This window comes from Gadus morhua, chromosome 11, assembly GCF_902167405.1.
Source record: "Gadus morhua chromosome 11, gadMor3.0, whole genome shotgun sequence".
NCBI classification, from domain to species: domain Eukaryota; kingdom Metazoa; phylum Chordata; class Actinopteri; order Gadiformes; family Gadidae; genus Gadus; species Gadus morhua.
In genome coordinates this window covers 4,935,139-4,959,575 of record NC_044058.1, presented here as the reverse complement: position 1 = coordinate 4,959,575, position 24,437 = coordinate 4,935,139, and the positions used below count along the sequence as shown (strand labels likewise).

At 49.3% G+C, this 24,437-nt stretch overlaps 2 protein-coding genes across 3 annotated transcripts; both read right to left on the bottom strand.

Moving 5' to 3' along the window:
• Window positions 1–2,202: 2,202 nt before the first annotated feature.
• Window positions 2,203–14,672, bottom strand: tmem245 (transmembrane protein 245). 2 transcript variants are annotated; one of them, XM_030369460.1, is made up of 19 exons: window positions 14,532–14,672; window positions 13,657–14,318; window positions 12,856–12,973; window positions 12,283–12,378; window positions 11,766–11,870; window positions 11,172–11,384; window positions 10,871–11,040; window positions 9,799–9,822; window positions 8,446–8,550; window positions 8,072–8,154; window positions 7,497–7,587; window positions 7,288–7,386; window positions 6,865–6,999; window positions 6,619–6,741; window positions 6,189–6,334; window positions 5,998–6,098; window positions 5,356–5,530; window positions 3,904–4,098; window positions 2,203–3,571 (listed from the first exon to the last, which is right to left on the bottom strand). In XM_030369460.1, exons 1-19 carry the CDS (start codon window positions 14,533–14,535, stop codon window positions 3,523–3,525), a joined length of 2,694 nt encoding a protein of 897 aa, XP_030225320.1. In that variant the 5' UTR covers window positions 14,536–14,672; the 3' UTR covers window positions 2,203–3,522. The 2 variants fall into 2 exon arrangements, with proteins under 2 accessions (XP_030225320.1, XP_030225321.1); XM_030369461.1 differs by lacking the exon at window positions 9,799–9,822.
• On the bottom strand, window positions 14,423–20,102 carry frrs1l (ferric-chelate reductase 1-like). The gene is made up of 5 exons (XM_030369464.1): window positions 19,375–20,102; window positions 18,209–18,293; window positions 16,958–17,096; window positions 16,257–16,503; window positions 14,423–15,672 (listed from the first exon to the last, which is right to left on the bottom strand). Exons 1-5 carry the CDS (start codon window positions 19,577–19,579, stop codon window positions 15,500–15,502), a joined length of 849 nt encoding a protein of 282 aa, XP_030225324.1. The 5' UTR covers window positions 19,580–20,102; the 3' UTR covers window positions 14,423–15,499.
• Window positions 20,103–24,437: the final 4,335 nt, after the last annotated feature.

Here is a 24,437-nt window from a genome sequence, read left to right as displayed (position 1 = left end):
TGTGTGTGTGTGTGTGAATGTGTTTGTGTGTGTGTGTGTGTGTGTGTGTGTATGTGTGTGTGTGTGTGTGTGTGTGTGTGTGTGTGTGTGTGTGTGTGTGTGTGTGTGTGTGTGTGTGTGTATGTGTATGACAGGGACATTGATCCTGTATGCCTCTATATATATATATATATATATATATATATATATATATATACAGTTTATATATATTTCTATATAGACTGTGTGAAACCATCCTCTGCAGCAGTGTTTGTCTCCCTCTAGTGTTGCCAGATCCAACCTACAGACTCCAGCCACACCAACCAGAGAAATAATATCACAGGGCTATAGGACATTAGAGAAGACCCAAAAGTAAACATAGGAGCAGTGATATAGGATGGAAACATGAGGATGTTTCTGATATCTTAAAATCTCTAATGTCTTGTCTAATGTTTTTTGCTTTGTTTGAATTGTTTCCCCCGTCTTTGTTTCTGCGGTCCTGTAAGGAGTTCCACAGAGCCGTTACTGTAGTCTTTCAGATGTTGTCTGTAGAGATGTTGAACATATATCTTGTACACACACTCCGCATATCGGACTGCTGGCCACTGTCTGAGGGCTGTTGACCTATCAGAGCCTCTGGCGTCTGGCTCAATGGAGCATCGCATCCCGTCAGGAGAGCAGCAGTGATGTCCGCTGTCGCTCCCTTCTCGTTAATTCTTCCTCATGGCTCTTGGAAGAAGCACTCCAAGGGCTCCTTTCTCCAGTGGAGCGTGTGAGCGTGCATGTGGACGCGTTGGTGAATGCGTGCGTGTGTGCGTGAATGAAGCCCGATGCTAACCCTAGACAAGCTGCTTCCAGGTCACCGAGACTGAGGTCTCTTCTGTCCTTGCGGTTACAGTTTTTTTTAATTATATATATAGATATATATAAGCACACGGCGCTCCTAACATAGTTTTAACAGCGGACCACAATTTGCTCTGCTTCCATTGTACAGAAAGGGCAAAACAAAAAAAAGAACAAATCTTTTCTCAGATTCTGAATGCAAAGATTTCTCCGCTGCTGTGTGTGCTTGAGGAGCTCGGCGGGTCGGACTGAGGCCGGCCAGCGCAATAATGACGCCTTCCTCCTCCGCTCCCGCTCAGCAGGAGGTGGGGGGAGACCGGGGGGTTCATGCGGTCCTCCGTAGGAGACGCATTGAGGACCACAGGGAAAGAGGTTCACTGGCGGTCCACGTAGTAGAGCGAATCAGCAGACATATCCCCATTCTTAACCGCATATCTCACAGTACAGATATACTTTTTACCGTTTATTTTAGTTGTTTTTTTTTTACAAGAGAGCAGCTAGGCTCAATCAGTGGGTTTATCTGCGTATCACTCATTCATTGCTACCATCTTTTTCATTTTTATTCCTCCTCTCTGCCTCAAGTGAGAGAAGTCATTTCACAGAAAAAAAAAAAAACGTTTTTACTATTTCAGCCTTCTCCAGTGGAGAAGGGGTTTACACATAGATCGGACATTTCATTGGTTCATCTTCGGTGATGGACTTGGTAGCGGAGGGTGTTCAGCAGACTGGCGTCTGATGATTGGCTGTATGGTGAGGAGACAGTATTGTTTTGAGTGCTCTGATTTGGGGAAGAAAACACCCAGGCTTCCACACTGAGCTGATCCAAATGTTGTAGAAAATAAAAGTGAAAAGGTTTACAGAATAAAACCAAGCTGTATCTTTTTTTGTGTTAATGTGTTAATAGACGGGGACACAGTGACAGCGGTAAAATATTTAATTTGTATTTTGTTTAAACCACCTCAGTGTGTCCATTGTCAATACTTACGACTAAATGGAACAAAATGGCGAAGCTGCCCTGAGAAACTGAACAGAGGATGGGCCGCTGTGCCCTTGGCTGAATCAGCCATTAGAGTAGACCTTATTATACAGCAGTATATTTTAAATCATGTCAACCTTTAACTCCTTCAAACTATTCTACTGAAAAACGTGACACTCGTGCACACAAAAACAAGTGGTGTATCTGGTAATCAAGGTAAAATAACCTATGCAAAACAATGTGGCACGCCAGTGGTAAATGCATTGATCCTGCCTTGAGCACTAAGGATGGATCGAAGGAGTGAATCAGCCGGTCAGACCACGCTACACTCAGGACAGGGAGACCAAAAAGGGAAAGCTTTATTTTTGTTCAAAATAAGTTAAAGAAAAGAAAATGGAGCCCAGTTGGTAAAATGGTAATGTTTATTAGATCTGTGCACGTATAAAAACATCACAGAAATCTTCTACCGCACATTAACATTACATTAGTGAACCAGTGGAACGAGTCGCCCAACGACCGTACCGAGACGAGTCCCAGTGTGAGTGAGAGTGGGAAGCCAACACAGTAGGCATTCATGAGAATATGTGCATCACATACTAATGAATCACAAGTTATTCATTAAAGCTCCAAATGATGTAAACAGTTCCTTAATATTCAGTCAAAAAAAAATAAAACATCATATTCAACTGTGTTGGTGTTAACTCCCAGTAAAGTGAATTTGTTTTTTTTCTTAAAAATACTGGAAGATGGTATACACATTAGTGTCTGGCATCAGATTTATAATTCACCCGTCCTAATTCTTAATATAACCATGACATGGGCCTTTTCCTCATGGGTAGACTGATAGAAATTAGGCAGAAAAGTGCTTGTAGAAGGAGTCAGCCAAGCTGTAGTCTTCGCAACACAACGCTACGTGTTGAAACAGACCGAGCCATTGCTGAGCTAGTTTGTGTGTGTGTGTATGGATACCTTTGTGTGTCTGTTGTATACAAACACGTCAAGACAAAAGAAAATCAGGCAGCAAAATAAATCCTCCTGAAATATTACAGAACTTATTATTTTCTACCTTTGTAAAAAGTCACCCAATCAAGACAAATATCGCTGTGGCTACTTGCGTCATGTACAGCAAAAGTAGCAGATATAAACTATTATTGTTAAATAGGGTCAGCAGTACGGACATTAAAACAGAAATATAAACAAAAGGGTACCAAGACCCTGGTCCAGGGGGTATGTGGAAAAAATGACTTATTCTCTATAAATATATATAAACATTGCTTCAGGAGGAAGAGTTCGAGCCAAACAACTTGTAATATAAATCCTGCTTGATCCAGCTGGACGCCAAGAGAACGAGGTAAGGGCAGCGCCGACCAGACCACGCAAAGCAGCCTCCTCACACTAGATTTTGATCATCAAATTATCTCTAATTAATTTGGCATTCCCAATCAAATTATGGCCAAACATTTTCTCATAGCATTTGGCCATTTGTCAGAATAAGAACATTAACATAGGCACTGTGTTCTCCGAGAATTGGATTATTCCACTATTAAAAATAGCAAGCTTGTAGTAAATGGTCTCCAAAGGCCGGCCTGCCCTCTAGAATCTTGTTTTCATCACGTGTGTCCTCTGGCCAGAGAAGTTGCCGTCATGGATTAGCGAACGCTCCGCAGACGACTCAGTGAGGGCAACCCCTGAAGGGTGAAGACTAGAAGACTGCGACCACTGCCTTACTCACGGGCCTTCTTCGGAACGGTGGGAGTCGTGTCTAGGAACACCCTGCACGTGACACACAGGAAAACACGAAGATCCCCCACAAAGATTTATCTAAATACTATATATATACAATTATATTCCCTGGAGGTTAACTGCGCTCCTTAAATCAAGCATTATTTATAGAACTGCTCACTCCATGAAAGAGAAAATAAAATAGTTGTAAAAATATATCAGTAAACACAGGGAGAATCACAGAGATACGGTACACAGGGATTTGCGCTAGCACAATAGAAAGTGCTGAACAGGGTATCAACCAATCAGGAACAAAGAAACAGTGGACACTGTGCATGTGCCGGTATGTGCGTGTGCGCGTGCATGCGTGCGTCTGACGGTACCTGCCAGGCCCGAGCGGCCAGGAGGGCTGCACGGGAGTGGGCAGGGTGGAGCTGGGGCTGGTCAGCATAGCGCTGTAGATGTTTGCCGCCACCACCAGGATGCACAGCAGGATGGGCCCGATGATGGCGCCCTCCAGGCCCAGGTAGTAGGCCCCGCCGGCCACCGCCAGGCCAGTCAGGTAGGGGTGCCCGCCCCTGGAGGGGAGGAAGAGACCAGTCAAGAAATGCAAGCGACGAGAGGAAAGCGTAGAGGTGGTTGGGAGGTTTGACTCCTGGCTGAAAGGCCTGCACCCCTAACCCTCTACCTGCTCCTCCATGGCATACGTCTCAACTCAAAGCCGTTCACTTTGGATAGGAGCGGCTGTAGTAGGAACTACAACAAGGCAAAAGACATGTTATATGAATAGGAATATTTTGTAGATTATGATACAAAACACACAAAACCCTCACATATTAGTGCAGTATGTAAATAGCCTGGGCTTGTTGCAGAAATATAGAACGGTTACATACACACTGGTGGCCGAGTGGAGACCGAGACAGAAGCTCACAGAACCAGATAAGCTGATAGGAAGTACAGGCTGCCAAGCTCCCTGGCTGGCTTTGTCTTTGTCAGCACCAAACACAGTCTGTTTGGAGAGATGGGGCTTCACAGGGGGCTGGAGGAATTCAACCGGAGCCAGGGACCACTGGCGTCCAGCCAGACTACTGGGGTCCAACACTCCCAGAGACGGTCAAATGAGTCTCAGAGGCAGTGCCTTAATAGAGTGCTACGGCCTGCGCTGAATCTCCTGGCCTCTGTCTCTCCTGCCCTCTGTCTCTCCTGCCCACTTTCTCTCCTGCTCACTACTGCCCACAGTCACTCCTGCTCAATATTTCCTACGGTCTCTCCTGCTCACTACGGCCCACTGTCTCTCCTGCTCACTACGGCCCACTGTCTCTCCTGCTCACCACGGCCCACTGTCTCTCCTGCTCACCACGGCCCACTGTCTCTCCTGCTCACCACGGCCCACTGTCTCTCCTGCTCACCACGGCCTACTGTCTCTCCTGCTCACCACGGCCTACTGTCTCTCCTGATCACCACGGCCCACTGTCTCTCCTGCTTACTACGGCCTTCTGGCTCTCCTGCTCACTACGGCCTTCTGTCTCTCCTGCTCACTACGGACCCAACTGTCTCTCTTGCTCACTGTCTCTCCTGCCCACTGTCTCTCCAGCTCACTAAGGCCTACTGTCTCTCCTGCTCACTACGGCCTACTGTCTCTCCTGCTCACTGTCTCTCCTGCTCGCACAGTGGCAGACATAAGGTGACGCACAACACGCGCCAAACAGGCATGAATACACACACACACACACACACACACACACAAACGCTAGTGCATATACAAACACACTCACTTATACCAATACACCTCCATTCATACACAAACAGGCTTCATTGAATCGACTGCGCCGCACCCTGAGATGTCCGAGTAGATGGCCGTGTCCACAAAGTAGGTGGGCAGCAGGTGGCAGACGAGCAGCAGCAGGGCCTTCACGCCCTCCCCCTGGGCCAGCCACAGGTCACACACGGCCGGCAGCGCCGCCCAGTAGGTCCCCAGGAAGGGCACCGCACCCAGGATGGCAGCCAGAGCTACACCGGGACAGGGAGAGAGACAGGGAGGCAGGGAGACAGGGAGGCAGGGAGACAGGGCGGCAGAGAGACAGGGAGGCAGAGAGACAGGGAGGCAGAGAGACAGGGAGGCAGAGAGACAGGGAGACAGGGAGGCAGGGAGACAGGGAGGCAGGGAGACAAGGCGGCAGAGAGACAGGGAGGCAGAGAGACAGGGAGGCAGAGAGACAGGGAGGCAGAGAGACAGGGAGACAGGGAGGCAGGCAGACAGAGAGACAGGGTGACAGGGAGTCGGAGAGACGGGGAGATAGGGCGGCAGAGAGACAAGGAGACAGACAGAGAGGGAGACAGGGAGGCAGAGAGAGAGAAAGAGAGACATGGAGACAGAGACGGGGAGGATGTCACATAGATATGGTTACCGACTTTGGTCGAGAAAGGCATAATGAGCTGTGTATCGCAATGAAAACAAAGGAATCCAGTGCACCCACCAGACGGGATGAAGACGATGTTGATGCCGAATATAGTGTGCGTCAGCCAGGTGTAGAGGCCGTAGAAGGCAGCCATTTTCAGAGAGGCGTCAAACACACCTCTAGCATAAGACACACAGACACACAGGTCAGGCACCTCTTACCACCACCACCCCACACCATTCAGGCTCCAGCGGGGCGTGGCAGCGCACCTGATGGCCTCCTCCACCGACTGGCCGATGATGTTTGAGGATGGCCCGGGCTGGGACAGGGGCGTGAGGTTGATGATCCACTTGACGGGCTTGTAGTACTCCCCGCTGGAGCTCAGCAAGTAGAACAGGGTGGTGAGGAAGATCACCTACACACAAAGACACAACGAGACACATTCAGCACGCCCTCCAGAACCAGTCTTGCTGATTCCAACCTGAAGAAGGGTCATTCACTCTGCACACAAGATCACCCTTCTAAGGGGTCCTAGACTCTTAATGGGACCCTTTTGTCTGTTGAAGGGCAGAGGGTTCAGGGATCTGCCAAGTCCTCCCACGACCTGAACATGGACCCAGGAAGCCATTGGAGAAGGGAAGTCTGATGGCATTACTACAACAGACCTTAAACAGGACGTTAAGAGGCAGCAGCCCTCACCAGACTCAGCACAAAGTTGAGTAGTGCCGTGCCGCTGTGGAACAGAACGGTCAGCAGCGTGGTGGTCGTGGAGATGAGAAGGCCCACGTTGCGACTCATCACCACCCACAAGGACTCCAGGATCTGTCAGGGAGAGAAGTGTCAGCGGCAAGCACTCATCCTGAAGGCTAGGGTTGTGTGACGCTAGGGGGGTGGGGGGGGGGGGGGGGGGGGGGGGGGTGGGGTGTGCCTGTGGGGCAGACGCACCGACAGCAGGGTCTCGATGTTCTCCTGTGCGAAGGAGGCCACGTCCTTCCAGTCTAGGATGTCCGTCCCCAGCCAGCTGTTTTGCCTCTGGGCAGACACCTTGTGGCCGCGCGGCCGGCCCGACTGGGTCACGTTCTGGAACACAAGGCGCTGCTTTAGGGCACTTTACAAAACAACATGCAGACCATCTACTGTATTACTGGAGCGGGGACATTTGGTGCCGCAAAATACCCTTGTGCGTTTTCGAAGAGAGGGATTATTTTATCATTCGCTCCATATTCCACAGAATTATAGCCACTTATTTACAGAAGAACAATACAAAATACAAAACATACATTTTGAAGAAGTCTTAGTTTTATGGGCCATTTTAATTCCATGTGAATGCAGTGTGATCGGACACTGCCCACCCGCTCCCCCAGTTACCTTAACAAACCAGGAATGGTACAGTCTGTCCCAGAGCTCCAGGACCTGCTTCTCGATGACGTCTGTGTGGTTCACCTTGTCTCCCAGCATCTTATGAAGCTGAGCAGGAGGAACACAAACCCCAACAAAAGACACGACACATGATCACTCCCTTTCTTACTCTGCTTCAACCTGTCGTGTTCCTACGGTGCGTCAGTTCAAACCCTCACCTTCTGCGTGATCCACTCCCTCCCGTGCTGGTAGACGTTGGTGGCTGCTGAGTTCAGGACCTTCTGCACCACGCAGGCCTCCGGCAGCCAGCTAGAGAGGGCCACCAGGTCACCAGGAGGCATCAGGAGGTCCAAGGGTACAGAGCACAGGGGGGAGAGTTCACCAGGGGGTCCGCGAAAGGGGCTGGGACTCCATCAGCGCTACCTCCACTCAAGGTACACGGGGAGACGCCCAAAGCGCTGAGGTCTATACCGACAGTGGTCAGCGAGCGATCATTACGGAGTGAATGGTGAGCTGACACTAGTATTGGTTGGGGGGGAAGTGAAGCTAGGCAGTTGTGTTTCTTGAATGGAGCCCCCTGCCATGCAATATTAGGGCAGTAGGGAAAGAATGGACGGACACACAGTGGACGCAACGCTGATGGCTCCGAGGGGGGGGGGGCACTCAAGGGTAACAACGGGGTAACAACAGGGAGGAGAGGACATTGGAACCGGTGTTTGACAAACTACGGAGACAGAGGCTCAGGGGGAGAGGGGGAGAGGCGGCAAGGCTGCCCCCCGCTGAGAGCTCGTACTTGGCCCACTCGGGGTGGTTGGATACCGTCTCGTTGATCAGGTTGCTGGTGACGTCGATGATGTGCGCGCTCTCGTGGTGGACCTAAAATGAGCAAGAGAGACCAAAGCTGTTGGAGCGTATTACACAACTGACCTTGACATGGATCTCCCCTGACTCTGTGACCGGGAGTGACATCAGAGCCCTAAAACAGCAGGGTATCGGAGGAGCCCCAAACGTCTGCTGGAGCCACTTCATTATCAATGCATCATTATATTTGTCTTACTTTGTATTGTATTACTGGTTATTATCCCCGAGACAAAAGTGCAGCTCAATATGTTTTTCCATCCTTCTAAACTACTACAGCAAGCATGAAGAGACCCGATAGAGACGTACCATGGCAGTGAGGAGCAGAGCCATCAGCAGGGTCCCTGTCACCAGTAGGAAGATGATGAAGATGCTGATGATTTTATCCAGGGAACGTTCCAACCATACGATCATCTGGACAGAGGGGAGGGAGATAGAGAATAGTAGGAGTTATTATTATTAGAGACCAAATACATTCAGTGATTGGACACATGGAGAAACCGTTCTTTTGAAGCTCTGATTAGGGGCCTGGGCCGGATTCTATGCTGTCATCTTGGACCCTGAGGAAGAGGCTCACTGAATGGACCAGAGGTCAGTCTATAAGCATGACACACACATACACCAACACACATGACTGCATTGATGCACGTGCATGTTTGCTTGCTCGCTAATTTATTACGGTAGTACGTAGTACGATTCTAAAGGAAAGACTTATAAAGAATTATGTTATATATATTTAGAAATATATAGATTCCAGGTTTCCCATTGCTCCAACCTTTATGTAAGAGCCAACATAAAGCTTAGTATAGCAGTATAGCAGCATATTTTTAATGCCTGTGTGTACTTCTGTTTTGAAGTTGGTGTTAAGATTTAGTTCTTGACGTCAGTGACAGGACAAACGCCGGGTGCAAGTGATAGTGATGCTGAAACTCAGTGCTGTACTGAGGAATAGGAGCATTTGACTATCTGCATTAGACATGTTAAGGCATAACCCATGTGTTCACTTGAACTGTGGGAAGGCCGACCTATTGGGTTGATGTTCACTTAATCTTCCCTCCCCAACACTAACAATCTGCCCCTTCCCTAGCAGAAGGCCTTCCTCAATAGGAGCCCCTGACAGTGGTTCCCCCTCTAAGTCCACATGTTAACCACACCCTAGGTCAGATTAGAACATTTAAAGTGACCCCTACATAGTAAGAGGCCTTCATTCAGTGGTAAATCAAGATGGGAAAACATCCCTTCAGCACGAGGGGAAACACTACCCAGCCCACCATCCAAACAAATCTGTTAACCCGCACAACTGTGCCTGGCTTTGTTCACAACAACCAATCAACCATGCAGCTCAAACATTCTGAAGCCGACCCTGCCAATCATTTCAAGCTAGGGGAGGGGCTAAGGATCCGATGAGCTCCCATGGCCCCTGCCTTGGCTTCAACGACACAATTAAAGCAAGAAGCATGGCGGGGGTAGGGGGGGGAGGGGAGAGGGCGGGAGGGGTGTCAGTGGAGGGCGAGAAGGACAGAAAGCCTGGATGAGGGGTTGATGACAGTGGATGGTAGAGCGTCAGGCCAGCTGCTAACAGTGTGCTCACACGTACGCACGCACGCACACTCCCTCTCACCACACCTCTCCCTTTCTACTCATGAACTACCCCGACATTACCTTCTCGTTAAGCCATTGCCACAGCTTGGGGAAGAGACAAAGAGACACGAGGGTTATTATCCGAGCTGTTTTGCGTGGGTCAGTCATCCCAGAGAAATGCGAAGCACCCACCTCTGTCTGGGTGCAGGCAGTACAAGAGGAAGGAAGACACAGACAGGAGCAGGCAGGCTTCCACACTGGATTGGCAAAACAATTGATCCTTGTTTTTATATCTATGTCACGACACAAGGATGTGTCCATATAAGGTCATCGTGTCATTGTGTGGTCCTCTCTGGGGTCTGAAATACAGCATTCACTGTACAGCAGACAGCCCAGTTCTGCTTTCCAACCACAGCCCCTGTTTGTCAAGTTGGTCTGTGTAGGTGTGTGTAATATTATGCATGGATTCGTTTTGGTATGTGTTGTTGCATGCTGTGTCGCAGAGCTGGCAGAGTCACCTCAAGAACATGAAAACATTTGAAGCCTATTTTTCTTAAGTCAAACAGTGTGGAGGCAGAGAAAAATGTTTCAACAAAATCATCTAGAGTATTGGAGCACCATTAAATTAAAGAAAAGAGTCTGCTAGCTGCAAACTATGGCAACCTGATCTTGCCTGAAACGAAAACAGCTTACCTGCTAACAATGATAGCATGTTGATATTTTTAAATAGCAATGCAGTGTGTGTGTATGTGTGTGTGTATTTGTGGGTGTGTGATCTAAGAAAGTGCGATATAGTGGGTGTGTGTAAGAGGGAGTGAGTGAGTGTTTGAGGGAGTATTACAGAAGAAACAACCCACCTCCATAATCCGTCGACTGTTGTTGAAGCTAGCAAAGGTAGCTTGCATTATATGTTTTACTATTTTTATCACAGCTCTGGTCCCTGGTATTCTTTTTGATTAACATACATTGAGGACTGGTTTCTGTGTATATATTGTCAATTTGGAATAACATTTAATTTTGGAATAACATTAACATTTGAATGAAATTATGGAAATAAAATTGGTTTAAAAGATGAATTGATTTTTTAAATTGTTATCCCAGAGGATTACAGACAGTACCCTAAACCAACGGACTGTTACCCTGCACCAATTACCTTGGTGTCACTGCGGAGCAGGAACTGAGCCAGCCCTTTGATTGGTCCAGGCAGAAGGGCCTCCTGTCGCTCACGCGCAAACTGCTCAAGCACCGCCCACCAGGAAGCCAGCCTGCGCTCTGCAAAGCCCTTCAGGCCAAAGCGAAGCACCAGCTTCTTTATCACCCAAACTAGAACAGAAACACATGGCCTCATTAACAGTGTCTGTGTGTGTGTGTGCGTGCGTGCGTCTGTGTGCGTGTGTGTGTCTTTGTCTTTGTCTTGTCTGTGTCTTGTGTGTGTGGGTCTGTGTGTGTCTTACCAGCCACAGGGATGGGAAGGAGCTGCAGGATCCACAGGTTGAGCCAGACCTGGACCAGCACGAAAGCCCAGACCAGCAGCACAAAGTAGATATCGCTGGCTCTCTGGGAGCGCTTCACCTTGGGGAAGAGGGAGCTGGGGACCGAGCGGGAGGCACTGGGAAACCCGGGGGTACTGTGAATAGGACCTGGGCCCAACGAGTCCACACCAGAGTCTGGTGTGGGTGAGTAGGAAGAAACCATGAGCAGGAACGATCAATGTGAGCATTGCATGAGAATGGTATTCATCCATGGAATTGGAAATCTAATTGCGTTTGACTCGGAAAGTAATGAAGACAAGACAAATGATTGTAAACAATTATTGTGGCGAATATTTTCTCACTTTGTCCTATAAACTCCCCATATGAAGAGTGAAATGTGTCATCATATAGTTTTTTATTCTGTATAAGTATGTATTATAGAGGAGAAACTACACGGTCAAGTTGTCCACAATCAAATATACAAAGAAAACCAACAGGTGGGGTAAAAGAAAGAATGAAAAAACAAATACGACGAACAAAGCGACAGTCAGACATCCAAGAGGTCAGAGGGCAGACCTGTGGCTGGGTCCCCCGTCTGGGGCTTCATGCGGAGGTTGGAGCAGGAGATGGCCATGTAGATGGTGTTGGCAGCGAACGACAACACCTGCCCGGACAACTCTCCTAAAGACAAAGAAATAGCTCAGTCAGCTTAGGCCTGCAGGACAAACGGAGACAACCTGGATGTCAAATGTTTGCATCTCTGTACGTGTCTGTATGTGCTTTAAGGTTGGATTCCACTTCAGCATGCATGCATAACCCTCAGCCCCAGGTGGTTATAGGCCTCTCCTACTGAGTGAACGCTGGCTTAGGTACACCATGACAAGAACTATATTGGTAGTTCTCACTAGATGAAACAGCTGTTTTCAAAGGGGACACAACTGGCCAGAAAGTGATGACTCATCAATGGGGGTCTCCATCATAGTGTGTGTGTGTGTGTGTGTGTGTGTGTGTGTGTGTGTGTGTGTGTGTGTGTGTGTGTGTGTGTGTGTGTGTGTGTGTGTGTGTGTGTGTGTGTGTGTGTGTGCGCGCTCACCTTTGCCAGGGGCTGGTGGCTTCTCCTGCGAACCCACAGCCAGCAGTATGACTACGACCACAAATATGGGGACTCTCCACGAGCCGGTGAGAGACACTGGAGAGTGGGAGGAAATGGTTTGCGGCTCAGTAAACAAACAATAATGTGGTTGGCCTTGCTTTCACTCTCTCCTTCTCTCCCTCTCGTCTTGACATTCAAAAATCTCTCCGTCACTTTTGACATTTCCGACCCTAAGTTTAACACCATGTACACTGCTGCTATAAATACTGAGGCATGCATTTCCTGAGTGTGTGTGTGTGTGTGTGTGTGTGTGTGTGTGTGTGTGTGTGTGTGTGTGTGTGTGTGTGTGTGTGTGTGTGTGTCTGTTTAAAGATTTCGTTTTTTTTCCTTCAGGAGCAAGCTTGCTCCTAATGTCGGAGCCTTGAGTCCGGCAGTCTCTGAGACTGTAAGGGTGTGATGCTTCACATATATAAATGACTTGACCTTGGCTTAAAAAATAGATGCTGGTTTTTCATCTACGCTTCACCAAAACAGGTTCTCCCTCCACTCCAAACACCAGCCCCACTCACTCACCGAGGTAGAAGAGGAGGACAGCCCAGACAGGTACAGACACGGCCCGCAGGTAGCGCTCCGTGCTAGGGCTCCACTTGAAGGCTACCGCCAACATGTAACCCCCCACCACCGTGCACACCTGGGGGGAGAGCGAGAGCGAGAAGAGAGAGGTGATAATAGAGTAATTTTAACACAATTTTGAAATTGTGTTAAAATGAAACGATGTCTGAATGCTCTGCTGAATAAAAAGTTGTAGCCCCCTACCCTACATTCAAAAGAGCAGTTATAACACTTTAATACTGCTCTGTGACGCAAATACGCCCTTAGTTTTGAATTGGCTCAGTTTAATCAACGAGGTCTAACCCCAACACACAAAGACATCGTAATTGAATACAGCATCATACTCTATTTATAGGGACAGGCTCTGAGTACTCTATTGCCGTCTTTAAAGGGGCCGGCATTCTAAGAATGTACAATGTATTTCATAATCTGTAAGTTTGACGGTGCTTGGGGCATCTCAAACCACGCGATAGACTACATTGTGAAATACTAAATCATGCATACTGACGTTGCTGGAAAACCGCTCAGTTATCTTATCATGCCAGAGAAGCTTGCAGCCTTGCATAATCAATGCTTGGAAAATGGTTTACATGTATAAAGCGTGGTCGCCTCAACCATCCTGTAGTGTACTGCCTCCTATGAATCCAATTAGTCCCCGTTGTTGTTACTGGGACGGGGGGCGTGCCCACCCCTTACTCTCCCGGACACTCACCCGGGCCCTGACTCTTCCCAACACTCACCCCTGACTCTCCCGAAACTCACCCATACGGAGTGGAAGCAGTCCAGCGCGCTCCCGATTACTGTGCAAACGTGCCCGATGATCACCTCCATGCCGATGACTCTCCAGAACAGGTAGAAGAAGTAGATCAGCGGGGCCCCTGCCCCGATCACCAGCAGCACAGTGAGCCGCTCCAGTACCAGTTTCCCCAGAGCATCGATCCCACGGTTGACACACCACACGGGGACCAGCAGCGTCCCGACCACGATGGGCGTCCCAGTATCCTGGAGGCCGCTCAGCCACGACCGGCCCAGGCGGGCCAGGGAGTGCTTGAAGGGGTGGAGGAAGGTGCCGCACAGCACGGCCCACAGCAACGGCCGGAGGAAGGCTTCCAGAATAAAGTAAACTAGGACAGTGGCTCCGCAACAGCTAGCCACGAAGATCATAGCCCCCGTGTTGTAGAAGGCCTGCTTGATGTTCTTGTCGAATTTAAGGGACGACGGCTGGGAAAGTAGTTGGCTCATCATGCCGACTGCTGGCTGGACGCTCTCGGAGAAGGAGGCGAAGTAAGGCCGGGTTTTCGGAGGACTCGCTGGGGGAGAGACAGCAGCTGTCTCCTGCCCCGTATCCTCCTCATCTGCCATCTTCTCCGGTTTCGCCCCGTCTCCCGGTCGCCCGCTCCCAGCAGCGGTCCGACCGGGAACAACTTGTGACGTACGACCGCCGGGGAAACATTCGCAAGGCGTGGTGGGTAATGTAGTTTATTGTTTAACATTGACCATTTGCAGAAAGTTTCAAACTGTGTGTATCTCGTTTTATAAACATTTTTATTAGGATTAAAGTTAGAGAAAACGCACTTGGCAGTAAAGACATTGACATAAAAACTTGAATTGATGTGGCTATCCTTTATTCATCATACCCATATCGAAGACCGTTGATGTCGCAGTACCAACAGGAAGCCTCTTCACAAAAGCGGTTGTTATACTTCTAATGAGGCATCTTCGGACCCAACAGCTGCCTACCTTTTACTACGACAACTAGTTTTTTTTAGCAATGTTTTTTTTACCATTTTGTGTTATTGCTTCAATAAACTGTTAGATTCTTGTATTCAAAAGTATACATGCACACAGTGTACACAGACAACGTATAGTCTGCCCTGAAAGCAAGTATACACACACACACACACACACACACACACACACACACACACACACACACACACACACACACACACACACACACACACACACACACACTTCCATCATGAAAACAACAAAGAAAGAAATAGATAACCAATTTGCTAATTATTTCAATAAAAGGGAAACGTGTGTTCCTGTGCAGAATGATCTTATTTGAAACAAGAAGCTTACTGTAGAGAATGATGTTATGCTATGACGTTATTGCTTCGCAACGTCAGGCTGGGATGTGTACACTTGTCTGTAAATGTTTATTTTAGACCAGGTCGAATAAAGATGAATAAAAGGTTATGCCCATCTCTCTCATGTACTTTGACGTGATCCTCCATTGCATGAAGTATTTCTCCCCCTAGTTCTCATGGACACATATGAAGCACTTATATTCCTCTTTGTAACATTTAAAATACAAACGTCTGATCTCTTTAAAACAATAAGACTACTATAGTAGCCTCTCTGCACATAGTGTGCTCTCAAAATATCACTATACTCTAGCCAAGATCCACAGAATACATAGTGATTACAGAAGGGACCTTGTTAACTCTAATGCTGTGTCAGCTGTGCGTATAAAGCATGTTCTCTTCTTAAGTTGTGGCACTGTGAATAATTGGCAAATAGTTGTATTGCTTTCCTCCTCACCCCTGCTGTTTTCTAATGTTCTTTTAACCTATTTTCAGCCTTCTCCTGTAGCCGGCTAGGGAGTGCCCATCAGAAGGTAGAAGGTGAGGGCTACGATGAGCAGGAGGCAGAAGGGGGAGTTGAAGGTCTGGTAAGCTGTGGAGGGCATGAAGAGGTCCTCGTACTTATAGATGCTGACCATGCGGTCGCTGACCGGAGGGGCGTCGATGTCATGCCTGGTGATGGAACCTGTGGTCAAGAGTAGGAGGATCTTTTTTTATTTTTATAAAATGATCTATATAAAAAAATTAAAAAGTTATAAAAATTAAATCTGGTTGTAGACAATACAGAGTTGTGTAAGATATAGAGGGGGAGGGGCCTTACGGGACACCGATGTTTTGTAAAATGTATCTCAAAAGACTGGCCAGTGTAAAAACTCACTTAACAAATACCCCTTCCGAAAGCTTTATACACTCACACAAGTTTCTCTTTAATACAATGTCTCCGTAACGAATCAGGAAACCAAGCACTTTTGTTTTCTGTCCCAGGCCACCAGAAGTTCTGCCAGCAGGACTTTTAGTTCTGAGATCAGGTGTGGTGGAGAAGAAGGAGAAGGATTCTGTGCTCTGTTTTCAAACCCCTGATCCCTACCTGCTCCCAGAAACTCAACATGTATCTCTACCTGCATCAAAAAAGATGGATCCTATAAACAGACATATCCCAAATAAAGATGTTACGCTAAAAATTAGGAAAATAAAGTCTGTTATTTTGGACAAAGCATCCTCATTGACTCATGGAGGGGTGGACGATCTAGGAGGATGGAGTGAGCATACCTTGTATGGCCGGCCCCCAGGCGAAGAGGTAGTACCAGGAGAGGTGCAGGTCCACCAGCGTCTCCTCCCTCGGGACGTACAGCGGGCGTTTGAAGCGGCAGGTCACCCGATTGCTCTCAAACACGCCCTCCTCGTCGCGCGCTGGGTTCCTCTTGATCTCCTTGGCCCACTGACCCACGTTGTAGAAGTGATGGATGCGCACACGCCCGTTGTCGTCATGGACACAGCCCATGACGTCATCTCCGCCCTGTATTTTTCAAATGATATGAGAAAAGGTCCCAGAAAGGAGAGTGAGTATAGGAAGTATTCTACTGCTCCAACACACCAGGTATAAGTGTTTCATGTCACGCGGAGTGCTGCGCGCAAGACCTTCAGCTAATTTTGGTAGGTGGTTTCTGTAAGCTGGTGGACCTCTTCTAACCTTCTGCAATATAAATCTGTATGGAAATGTCTTGCAAATGATTACAACATGCTATTAATCTTAAATAACTAATTTTATGTTCAGATGCCTTACACATATGTGATTTATCATGTTGTATCAAATGTGATATAAGCAAATAAATTGTGGAATACCATTGGCGTTCGTTTTAAAACTATGCTATTGAAACAATTGCTGTATGTTAAAGGCCCAGAACCCTAGAACAGCATCTTCATCAGAGTCCCAGACGAGGGCTCTAGGTGCGCTGGGAACACACACACACCATCTTTTTATCGGAGGAGAAGCCCACAGCGACCCAGCCGTCGGTGTCCGCGCTCATCTCGTACTCCACGTCGGTGCCGATGCGCCGGTAGCTCAGGAAGTAGTCGCACGTCTCTGCATCGCAGCCAGGCTTCCCGTACCTGCAGGGAGGAAGAGATTTAAAGGTGGTATGGGTGACTTATATGGGTCAATATGGGTGATTTAAAGGGGTCAATATGGGTGACTTATATAGGTCAATATGGGTGACTTATATAGGTCAATATGGGTGACTTATATAGGTCAATATGGGTGACTTATAGGGGTCAATATGGGTGACTTATAGGGGTCAATATGGGTGACTTATATAGGTCAATATTGGTGACTTACAGGAGTTATCATGGGTGACACCATGGAAACCATAATGGTTGTTAAGGTTTAGGAAGTGTCAGTTAAAAAAATGTTTATCCTTGATCCTCCCTCATTCATCTCTTTTTATTTATATTCATATTTATTTATTTTATTATATTAAAAGAAGAAAAAACAGGGATAGATATGTAATGCAAGTTAAATGATCTATTGCCCACCAATGTCAAGTCCTAGTGTGGGCTAGCCCACTGACCCTCTTGTTTAGAGGGGATACTAACATGTAGCTCCCTACACTGATGCAGCCCTTAATTGGTTAGAGGGATGGTAAGACGTAGCTTTCCACCTGATACATTCCTTGGTGAGAGGGATAGTAAGGTGTAGCCTCCTAACCTGATACAGCCCGTGGTTAGAGGGATAGTAAGGTCTAGCCTCCTAACCTGTTACAGCCCTTGGTTAGAGGGATAGTAAGGTGTAGCCTCCTAACCTGATACAGCCCGTGGTTAGAGGGATAGTAAGGTCTAGCCTCCTAACCTGTTACAGCCCTTGGTTAGAGGGATAGTAAGGTGTAGCCTCCTAACCTGATACAGCCCGTGGTTAGAGGGATAGTAAGGTCTAGCCTCCTAACCTGTTACAGCCCTTGGTTAGAGGGATAGTAAGGTGTAGCCTCCTAACCTGATACAGCCCATGGTTAGAGGGATAGTAAGGTATAGCCTCCTAACCTGATACAGCCCGTGGTTAGAGGGATAGTAAGGTATAGCCTCCTAACCTGATACAGCCCGTGGTTAGAGGGATAGTAAGGTCTAGCCTCCTAACCTGTTACAGCCCGTGGTTAGAGGGATAGTAAGGTATAGCCTCCTAACCTGATACAGCCCGTGGTTAGAGGGATAGTAAGGTATAGCCTCCTAACCTGATACAGCCCTTGGTGACTCCACAATCATGGACTTTGATCCTGGCAAAGGGGTCCACTGGCGGGGCAGTGGGGAAAGGATACCCTGCAATAAACACATAAAGACACAAGTTTCTTTAGTTAGTTGGTGGAACACGAACACACAACAGCATAATAATTTATTTTAATAATTTCACAAGCTTATTTTTAAAGATATAAAGGATACACAGGTAATTGTGCACAAATGGGGGGAAAAAGAGAAAGAGAGGGAGAGAGAGGGGGGAGAGAGAGGGGAGAGAGAGAGAGAAAGAGAGAGAGAGTGTGAGAGAGAGCGAGAGAAAGAGAGCGAGAGCGGGACAGAGAGAGAGAGAGAGAGAGAGGTATGAGATGGAAGACAACTGGTAAAGATAACACGGTAGAAGGAAATAACCATGAAAAAGTAAGTGAAGCTGAGTGTGGAATGATACGTGAGGTGCAGATCTCAAGGTCTAAAAGAGGTTGAAGAAGCAGTTGAAGAGTTGCAGCTTTAAATTACCCCTGGTGCCTATCTTTGCAGGCTAGAAGCATCAACTAAGGTTCAACCATCTGTCTATGATCATGCATCTCATCCTACCCTCTCCCTAACCCCCCTCCATCCTCTGTCCCTCTCTCTCCCTTCATCATTACACAGTGATGGATGGACCATGTCCTTTATTTGTTAACCCTCTTGGATGAGACTCACGGCAAGGTCTCTCTGCCCTTTTTTATCTATTCTTCTTGAACCTCTGCACTTTTTGTCCCCCACTCTGTCTCCCTCTGTCTGTCATTTTCTCTCTACCACTATCTCTCTATAATGCTGTATCAAGTTGCTACTGTGGTATTAGAGAATTGTCCTATCCCCAAGAACTGGAATGTGTCCTCCGGGTGACAGAAAGAGGAGTGTGTGTACAGAAAGAGGCTGGAGAAAAGCCAGTGACCAGTGGGGGAGCTGGCCTGGGTGCTGAAAGTGCCAATATATGTGACAGCATCAGTCCCTGCAGAACACGCAGCATTATTTTAGTTATATTGTGGCTATTAGTTAAATTAACAGTAACATCATGTGTCAGCAAAACCCAGCGACTATACGATTACTTTGGCTACTGACAGTCCTATGCATTCCCATGCAGTTCTTCTTCTAGTCTAGCTACAGTAAGATCATAGGATATTACCGTCGTCTGACAGATGCCTCGATTCGAGGAACTCAGAGGCGAAAGTCCCGTACGAGTCCTTGTGGTGCTCCTTGTGGCCCGGCTCTCCGTGGTCTCCGTGGCCGCCTCGAAGCGCTCCCTCGTCGGTCGGGCTCGGCGCGACTCCCCGCCACACGGTGTGGCTCACTAGCACCCATAACTGTACCAAATGCCGCATTGAAATCATTGCCAACAGCGGCAGTAGATTGTCTATGTTAAATGCGAAAAAAGCCTCATTGTTAAGGGAAGCCTGTTTCTTACTGTGTCTGCGTACACACCGATCGCATATTAAACGCTTGATGTTTTCCTTTGTCGCGGTTGATCCGCAGGATCCCCCCCCCTGTGAGGTTCACGACGATGAGCTCGATGGGCAAATAGATTAGATTAGTAATCTTAGTTAGCCTATCTATTTCGGCAACACGCTTAATCCTCGTGGGAAACTGATCCCAGGGCATCAACAGCTCATCCGATCACATCTCAGTCCATTTTTTCGGGTTGTATGAATGATGATGAACGGTCTGGAGCGACCCCCTCGTCTTTGGATTCAGTCAATCAGGGTGCTGTCCAATAGGGAGACGAGACGTGGGCTTATAATGAGCGCTGTGATGTTGCCTTCTGCCTTATTTGATGGAAAATTCGCTCAAACAGCAAGTTCAAAATCTATGTGTAACCTATGTAATCTATTTTATTATTTCACATATTATTTTCATAGTCATTTTTTGTGAATAGGTTAGAGAATGTCACGTTTTAGTCTAATTAAGCATTGACTAAATAACCTGATTATTGAAAACAAATAAATTGGTTTAAACAGGGCTACATAGGCTATTGAGATGGATACAAACAATTGTGTCAACAAAAATAAATAATAATCCGCACAGTAGGCCGCAGTAGCCTAGTCAGTGACATTCTTCACCTTAAAATAGGCCTACTAGCCACGAGATACAATAGGCCTATTTATTAACAATTATTCTCCGAAGGCGAAGTGAAAATTATTACTATTCACGGAGCTTTAGGCGAATAATTGTTTTAGTATATAGCCTACTTCACGTGAACGCTCAAAAAATAAACAAGATAACACTTCTTGCCGGGATTTATAGCTATTTAGGCCTATTTGTTTTTTTAGCGTGACGAGAGTTTGAGATCTCTATCATGGGATATTGCCCAATATCCCGAGATAGCGAACTAATCTACTACACGTGAACACTCCAAAAATAAACAAGATAGGCACTAAGTTTAATGGGAACATGAATGCAATTGTATCCATTGTTGAAAATATGTTGCTCTGCACTACACACAAACTGCTGATTTTTGTGTGTAGGCACCTTTTGTGTTAGGCCTATCTTTTTTTTCTTTTTTTATTAGCCGTTTTTAATAGCGTGAGAGAAGACCGTCACGCAATATCCCGAGTTTGAGATCTCAATCATGGGATATTGTCCAATATCCCAAGATATCGAACCAATGAAATTGCGCCTACTAGGAGGTTCACGTGTAGCATATTGTGGCGAGCAGCACGGGAAAGATTAGACGGGAGCCCAAGTTTAGCAGTCGGCTGCAGTTCCGCACCCCATACACCGCACGATTACGAACTGTCTTTATTATCACATTGTAGTGCCGGAGGAAAACGAGGACGTAGGCAACGTAATAAGAGCCGTTTTAATCCAGAAAACAGAGCAGAATAATCACTCTCAGTGCATGGCTAGAGGAACAAGTGCTACCGCATAAACGGTCCCCCTAGACCCCGTGACTCATAGCCAGTTCCCTCCCACTCGATCACTCACAGCAAGAGGGGAACACAAACACATAATGTAGTCACTACACCAGCCCCCCCAGTGTTCACCTCAATATTCATAATCCTCGCGACGAAGAGGGCGTATGGCCCGGCCCCTACGACTGTAGGCAAAGTCAGGTGGTGCGGGAGGAGGCGTGACATCATCCATCACATCCCCTTGTTGGGCGGGGCGGGAGGCAGCGATGACCAGAGGGCCGCAAGCTGTGGGCGCTTGTAGGGGGTTTGGGCCACGGCGTGGCAGGGGGGGTAGGACGGGGGGGCGGCCCCTGCGCGTTGGCAGAGCCAAGTCCGGGGGCAGTTCAAGGTCCAAGTGAGCCGGTTTGAGGCGATCAACGGACACACACTCAGGCTTACCCCCCATGTCAACCATGAAGTTCTTGGCTCATGCCTCGATGACACGGAAGGGGAGGTGGTAGCGGATCCCTGTGGCCGTCGTGGTGGATGAAAACGTAACCCGCTGACTGCAGCTCCAGGGGCACCCGCGAGGCAGGGACGCCATGCCGCGTGGTCGGAACCGGGGTGAAGGTCCTGGCGCCGTCCAGCGGGGAGGCGCGCTGAGCGGAGGCGGACCAGGGCTCCGTCGACTTGGGGATGAAGTCACCAGGGACCCGCAGCGGCTGTCCGGACACCAGCTCGGCCGACGATGACCGGAGGTCCTCCTTGGGCGCCATCCTGAGCCCCAGCATGACCCACGGCAGTTTGTCGAGCCAGTTGCTGTCCGTGAGGCTGGCTCGAAGGGCGGCCTTCATGGAGCGATGAAAGCGCTCCACAAGTCCGTTAGCCCGCGGGTGGTAGGCGGTAGTACGATGGAGCTTGACCCCCAGATTCTCCACCACCGCAACCCACAGCTCTGAAGTAAACTGCGGGCCACGTCAGAGGAGAGGTCAGCAGGAGTGCCGTAGTGGGAGACCCACACCGCGATGAACGCCCGGGCCAGGTCGGGGGCTGTCGTTGAGGAGAGCGGGACTGCCTCCGGCCAGCGTGTCGTCCTGTCCACCATGGTAAAGAGGTAGGTGAAGCCGTGCGAGGGGGGCAGGGGTCCCACCAGGTTCACGTTGACATGGTTGAACCTCTCGGGTCGGGCACCGCGAACTGTTCCAGAGGGGCATGGCGATGCACCTTGGCGCGTTGACAGGCATTGCAAGTGTCGACCCAGGCCCTCACATCCTTCTTGAGCCCGTGCCAGACAAACTTCTCTGACGCCAGCCGTGAGGACGGTTTCCTACCTGAGTGAGATAGGCTGTGTACCGCCTCAAAGATGGGGCGTCTCCAGTTGGCGGGGACTACAGGCCTTGGCTGACCCGTGGAAACGTTGCATAGGAGCTTGGCCCCTGTATCACTGAAGAGCACCTCTTCCAGGCTTAGCCCCGTGTTCGACGACTTGGACGGAGGGGTCGGCGGCCTGATCCACAGCCATGCTGGAGTAATCCAAGTTCAGCTGGACCGCACCCTGGAGAGACATCCACGACCACGTTGGACTTCCCAGCCACGTGCTGGATGTCTGTGGTGAACTCAGAGATGTAGGAGAGTTGGCGCTGCTGGCGGTCGGACCAAGGCTCCGTGGTCTTGGACATGGCGTGTGTGAGCGGCTTGTGGTCCACGTAGGCCATAAACTCGGAAGTAAAACAGAAGTGTCTGACCGCGAGCCACAGCCCGAGGAGCTCTCTGTCGAAGGTGCTGTACTTGCACTCTCTGGGAGACAGCTGGCGGCTGAAGAATGTGAGTGGCTGCCAAGCAACCCGAACCCACTGCTCGTACACTGCCCCCCACGGCAAAATCTGATGCCGCCTTGGTGTCCTGGAAAGCCTTGACACGTTCTGCCGTCCAGTCGACCGGTTGCCTCAGAGCCTTGCCCTTCTGGGCCTCGTACAGCGGTTGCAGGATGTGAGCTATGTGGTGGAGGAAGCGATAGTAGAAAGTCACCATCCCGATGAACCCCTTGAGCTTGCTGACTGTGCAGGGGCGTGGGAAGGCTGCAACAGCTTCAACCCTCGAGGGTAGGGGGGGCACGCCCTCCACAGAGACCTGATGCTCGAGAAAGTCAAGGGTATCCCGTCCGAACTCACACTTCGCCGGATTGACAATCAGCCCATGTTGGCTGAGCCAAGTGAAGAGGGTCCGGAGGTGGGACAGGTGCTCCTCCTCCGTGGTGCTCGCGACGAGGATGTCATCTAAGTAGATTAAGAGGAAGGGCAGGCCCTGGAGCACCGAGTGCATGAGGCGTTGGAAGGTCTGCGCCGTGTTCCTCAGGCCGAAGGGCATCCGCAGAAACTCGGGGGTGGTGACGGCTGTCTTATGGACGTCCTCTGGGTGCACCGGCACCTGATGGTACCCCTGTACCAGGTCCACCCGGGAGAAGAAGCGTTTGCCCGCCAGGTGCGGCAAAAAATCCTGGATATGCGGGACCGGGTAGCGGTCAGGCTTGGACGCGTCGTTGAGGCGGCGGTAGACCCCAAATGGGTGCCACCCACCGTCTGGCTTAGGGACAATGTGCAGGGGAGACACCCTCGAACATGGGGCTGTTCGAGGGTCGAACGATGCCCACCTGTTCCATGTGCGCGAACTCCGCCCTGGCGACAGCATCTCTGGATTGAGGCGCCTGGCCCAGGCGTGGAGGGGAGGCCCATTGGTCTCGATGTGGTGCTCCACTCCGTGCTTCACCGTGGGCGCGGAGAAGGTGGGCTTGGTAAGGTCAGGGAATTTGGCGAGCAGCCGAAGGTACTGGTCGCTTTTGGCGAGCGTGTTGGACAACCCGCTGTAGACCGCCTCCCCCTGCGTACAGGTGAAGGAAGCGAAAGTCTGTGAGTTGACCAGGCGCCTGTTCCCCATGTCCACCAACAGGTTATGGGCAGGCCCGCCGCTCCCTATACGCAGAGTACGCAGAGTGCGTAGGGCACCGCCTACACAATTTAATGTCGAGGCACCGAAACGGCCAGCAGCGGCCCTGGTTATGGTCGCACAGAAAATCTGCGCCAAGGAGGGGAAATGTGACGGCTGCGACGACAAAATCCCAGGTAAAGCGTTGCCCTCCGAAGCACACGTCCACCGCTCTAGTGCCATAGGAACGGATAGGCGTGCCGTCCGCACCCACCAACTGCGGGCTGTTCTCCCCCTTCGCCACCTCCGATCGCCCTGGAGGAATGATGCTCCACTGGGCACCTGTGTCACAAAGGAATCTGCGACCGGAGACGGTGTCTTGTACGAAGAGCAGCCTGTTGGTGACACCAGCGCTCAGGGCTACTACTGCCCTGCTGTG

Excerpts from the sequence above, each read along its gene's own strand:
- frrs1l (XM_030369464.1), bottom strand. The coding sequence starts at position 19,579 with ATGATTTCAATGCGGCATTTGGTACAGTTATGGGTGCTAGTGAGCCAC. Across the intron at positions 18,294-19,374 it reads GAGGCATCTGTCAGACGACG|GGTATCCTTTCCCCACTGCC; the intron begins GTAATATCCTAT and ends TGTTTATTGCAG. Across the intron at positions 16,504-16,957 it reads TCTCCTCCGATAAAAAGATG|GGCGGAGATGACGTCATGGG; the intron begins GTGTGTGTGTGT and ends TGAAAAATACAG.
- tmem245 (XM_030369460.1), bottom strand. Across the intron at positions 6,099-6,188 it reads TCGGTGGAGGAGGCCATCAG|AGGTGTGTTTGACGCCTCTC; the intron begins GTGCGCTGCCAC and ends GTCTTATGCTAG. Across the intron at positions 4,099-5,355 it reads ATCTACTCGGACATCTCAGG|GGGCGGGCACCCCTACCTGA; the intron begins GTGCGGCGCAGT and ends CCTCCCCTCCAG.